The 4,824-nt window shown below is 54.3% G+C and overlaps 1 protein-coding gene across 1 annotated transcript in view; it reads left to right on the top strand.

Moving 5' to 3' along the window:
- The window catches only part of ARID3C (AT-rich interaction domain 3C), a gene marked incomplete at its 5' end in the record, with an annotated part of 133,826 nt that extends 130,075 nt beyond the window's left edge, over window positions 1–3,751 (top strand). The window contains one exon of the mRNA XM_075067473.1: window positions 3,600–3,751. Coding sequence (XP_074923574.1) covers window positions 3,600–3,751 — 152 coding nt within the window. The remainder of the gene's footprint in view (window positions 1–3,599) is intronic.
- Window positions 3,752–4,824: the final 1,073 nt, after the last annotated feature.

Genomic DNA, 4,824 nt, shown 5'->3' with positions numbered 1-4,824 from the left:
ATAGTAATAACTTTTCCTTATTCCATTTCTCCATCACTCATGATTGTTATTCCTCTATATATCCCCCTTTGTCTCCTCTTTTCAAAGCTGAAGAGTCCTGGCTCTTAATCTTTCCTCGTATTGGACCCTCTCAAACCCTAATCATTTAGCGCCTTCTCTGAACTTTTCTAGTGCTTAGAATACTTTTTGGTAGGAGATCACATCTGTACGCAGTATTGCGAGATTGGACGTACATGGATTTATATAAGGGCAAAAGATATTCTCCGTCTTAAGTTCTATCCCCTTTTTAATGATCCTACTTCGTCTTCGCTTTTTGAACCAACCATGCAACTGCGTGGACATTTCAGAGAACTATCCACAATCGACCAAATCTGCCGATTAGTCGTAGCTAATTAGCCCACCATCTATTGTAGGTATAGTTGGGGTATTTTTCCCAAGTGCATTATTTTACATTATCCACATAAATTTCATTTCCATTTTGTTGCCATCTTAGTTTGTGAGATTTGAAGTTCTCACAGTCTGCTTTGGTCTTACTATCTGAGCAGTTTAGTATCATCTGCAACTTTGGCCACCTCATGTTTACCCTTTCTCCAGATCATTTAATGAAAAATCGAACAGGATTGGCCTAGGACTGCCTTTGGGAACAACTAGTTACTCTCCATTCTGGAATTACCATTAATTCTACCCTTGTTCCCTGTCTTTTAACCAGTTCTCAATCCATGAAAGATTTTTCCTCTTATCCATGACACTGTCGCCCCTGTTGCCGATACGGCTGCTGTCTCCTCTGGCGGCGTGATCCCTCGACACGTTGCAGGCCTGGCATCTCTGCTCACAGCATTTGGTTCCTGGCCGGCGGCAATGGGCAGAGTGAAGGCTGTAGCAGGCCTGGCAGGATCTTTTGAGAGGGCAAGACAAAAGATGCTACATTATTTATGATAACAATTGATTTATGACTAAAGCAGCAAGAAATTCTGTGGCACTTATAGACTAACAGAGCGTTTGGAGCATGAGCTTCGTGGGTGAATACCACTTCGCGCGACGCATGTCCCTGTGGCACCTTATAGACTAACAGACATTTTGGAGATGAATTCGTGGTGAATACACTTCGTCGACGCAGTGTTCCCTGTGGCACCTTATAGACTAACAGACTTGTGGAGCAGAACTTTCGTGGTGAATACCCACTTCGTCAGACGCATGCGTTTTTGGAGCACCCACGAAAGTCATGCCCAAAACGTCTGGTTATCTATAAGGTGCCACAGGATTTCTGCTGTTTACCAGATCCAGACTAACACGTACCCCTCTGATACTTGATTTATGACTAATAACTAATATCTTATCCTTAATACACACACATTAACTCTAATGCCTACCTACACACACAACACACACACACATCACATCCATGAGATGTTTTGGCAGCTGCTGCATAGTTACCAGTCCTGGACATAGTGAGTTCATGGCTTGATTTGTGGCTTTGGTTCGTAGCTTGTGGCGGTAACTGGCCAAGGAAACCGGGCGCAAGGAGAGCTGGGTCGTTGTTGGGCCTGCACCGATGCCCTTACCCATGTTGGCAGCAGAAATGTTACCTCCAAAGTTCCCATCTCACCCATCCTTTTGTAGGCTGAGAGTTTGAATCCAGAGTCATATAGTTGCTGTGTCACGCTGCCTCTGGTTTGGTGATTGATCACCCATCTATTGCAGATGTAACTTCAGCCTGGACCTGGCTTTGATCTTCCTTTATTGACTTTTCTTTTTAGGGTGGACTCTGCTTACTTTGTTAGGGCTCTTGTCTGCATCTTCAGCTGGTGGGGTTTGAACTCTGTTTCATCAGGACAGGCTGGGGCTGGAGGTTGATTCCATCATCCATGCATCCCTCAGTCACACAGCTAAACTAAACCAATAAGAGTACAGCAGGGTTTGCAAAAATGAAGGTTGGAGGAAGCTTTTACAAAATGGAGCGAGCGTTTTAAAATGGGGTTTGAATTGCACTCTGGCAAACAGTGAACAGAAGTTACAGTGTAGGCAAGTGTAGTGAATGGTGAACAGAAGTTACAATACTGAAACAGGGCAAGTCTCAGTGATAAGCAGGAATTGGACTGATAGTGACACTTACAAAGGCAGCTGACTGAACAGCTCTGGCTCTTAACCAGCATTTTTATTGTCAATTAGCCAGTCATTGGGGTAACCGGTTTTATGAATGAACTTTGTTTCATTCATAAAACTTTACTTATGAAGTTAGATTAATAAAGTGAACAATGAAAAACAATTTCATTCATCAGTTCTACAGCTGGCACCTGGGCCGGCTGGTGCATTGCTCTGCTTTTCCCTTGCCTGTGCTGGGATCATGTGGGCCAAGCTGGGACAAGCTGGAAGTCGGCAGAGTGGAACCAGAGGGGGCTTTGCCCAGGCAGGTGGGCAGAGAGGTGGCCAGGCCACATGGAGCGGCCTGGGTGCCAGGAGAGCTGGGTTCTATCCCCAGCACTGCCACTGCCTAGTTAGGTGACCCTGGTCCAGTCCCCTCCCATCTCTGGGCCTGGTGTGGAGGTGGCCAGCTGGGCTGGGGTGGGACTGGCCCTGGCCCTGTGTCTGTGCAGCACCTGGTGCAGCGGGGCCTTGAGCTCTGCTGGGACCCCAGGGCCACAGTCATTGATGGTAACCCTAAACGAAGGCAGTGGCAGCCCCACAGCGCCTCTGGCCTGGCTGCTGCCTTGTCCCTGTGCCCACTGGCTTCCACAGAGAGCTCCTCCTGTCCCGTGCTCCAGGCGGGAAGCAGGACTCGTGGGCAGGCTCACAGGCCTTGGCCTCCTGGCCAGTGGGCAGCAGGAGTGAGCCATGCCCCGGGGTGTCAGGCAGGGTGCGTGTGTATGGACTGGAGTAATGCAAAACCAGTGTGGGATGGGCGCTGGGGCAGGCTGAGCGCATGCAGGGGAAATGGGGCCAGCGCATAGGGCCCCTTGGGGGATCAGAGAGAGGAGATGAGACCCTGTATGTGGGATCTAGAGGGGGGACGGACCTGTGTATGGTATTGGGGGGGACGTGAACAGGATCGGGGTGGGAGAGGGGCCCATGTATGGGATCGGGGAGAGAGGGGCGAGTTTATGGGATCAGGGAGGAGGGGCCCGTGTACGGGATCGGGGGGAGGGGCCAGTAAACGGGATTGAGGGGGAGAGGGGCCCATGTATGGGATCGGGGGGAGAGGAGCTGTGTACGGGATCGGGAGGAAAGGGCACCCCTAGTATGGCTCCAGGCGAAGGCCCGGGGCTGGCAGCGCTGTCAGGCCCGATCCTGGGCAGCAAACCCTGGAAAAATGCAGCACCGCCATTTTTGTAGCAAAGCGGCTGCTCAGATACATTTGAGAAAAAGGCAGAAATTGCAGGGTGGGATCTTGAAGGGACTGGGGTGCAGGGGGAATAATGGGGGAGCACAGGGGGAATCATAGGGTGTGGAGAGGGGGAACGCACGGGCAGGATAGCGCAGGGCCCTCAGGCCAGGCCCATGCCTCTGGGCACCGTAGCTGGGGGTGCCCGATCCTCATGCCGTGGGCTCTGCAGTGCCCTCAGGGGTGTGCTGGGTCACCCTGTGTCTCTTTGCTCCCATAGGTGTCCTGTTTGCCCGCAGACCCCTTGTCCCGAGGGCACCCGGCAGCAACAGCAGCAGGAGCTCCCACGGCCGGCTGAGCCCGGTGCCCGCGCAGAACCAGCAGCTCTCGGCCTCCTCACGCAGTCACACTCCCGCCAGCGCCTCACCGTGAGGGAGGGAGAGACGCCGAGGGCCCCTCGCCAGCCCCCTGCCAGTCCCCTCAGGAATACAGCAACTTGGAGTCAAAGTCCAGAGTCCCAGGGGAGTGCCCGCGACATCCCTTCTGCATGCGTGTCCCCTACCTCCGGCTCAGCAAGCCCCCTTCTGCCCTGGCTGCCTGGGACATAGCAATCAGCTGGGGCGGGTGGGGGCAGGGCTCTGGCCGGGCTGCTCTGGGGTGAGGGGCTCTGGCCGGCTGCTCTGGGGTGACGGGTGAGGGCTGGGCTGCCCTGGTCCATGGGGCTCTGTCCGGGCTGCTGTGGGGTGTGGGGCTCTGGCCAGGCTGCCCTGGCCCGTAGGGCTCTGACCGGGCTTCTGTGGGGCTTGGGGCTCTGACTGGGCTGCCCTGGCCCATGGGGCTCTGACTGGGCTTCTGTGGGGTGAGGGGCTCTGGCTGGGCTGCTCTGGCCCATGGGGCTCTGGCCAGGCTGCTGTGGGGTGAGGGGCTCTGGCTGGGCTGCTCTGGCCCATGGGGCTCTGGCCAGGCTGCTGTGGGGTGTGGGACTCTGGCCCATGGGGCTCGGGCTGGGAGCGCTGAGTACTTTGGCTTTCACTGCACACACTTGGACTTGACCTTAGCCAGAAATTTGGGTGCCGGGGGCAGGGAATGTTGCTGCTCACGTGGCCAGGCTGAGCCACTGAGCAGGGCAGAGGGATCAGCATGCACACCGCCCTGACACACTCACGTGTGATATACCCCATGCACGTGCACACAACACATTCCCCCCAGCACACCCACGTGCAATACCCTGTTACACACACACAGTCTGTGCGTGTTACCTGCTCATGTGGAACACCTTTCATTGTTATACACAGAGCCTGCCCCGTTACACACTCACACGTGGTGCCCCATGCTACACATTCACTCATGGTATCCCTGTTGCACGCTCACACATAGCCACCCCTCTTGCACGCTCACACACGAGCCTGTCTCCCTACTCATCTTTGGCAAACGCCATGGATTGTCGCTGAAGAAGCTCCCAGCCAGGGCGGGCCAGGCCAAAGAGCAGGACAACGGGGAACGGG

Source organism: Chelonoidis abingdonii, chromosome 6 (assembly GCF_003597395.2).
Source record: "Chelonoidis abingdonii isolate Lonesome George chromosome 6, CheloAbing_2.0, whole genome shotgun sequence".
Lineage (NCBI taxonomy): Eukaryota > Metazoa > Chordata > Testudines > Testudinidae > Chelonoidis > Chelonoidis abingdonii.
The sequence above is the reverse complement of the archived record's forward strand: the minus strand, read 5'-3'. Positions and strand labels throughout refer to the sequence as shown.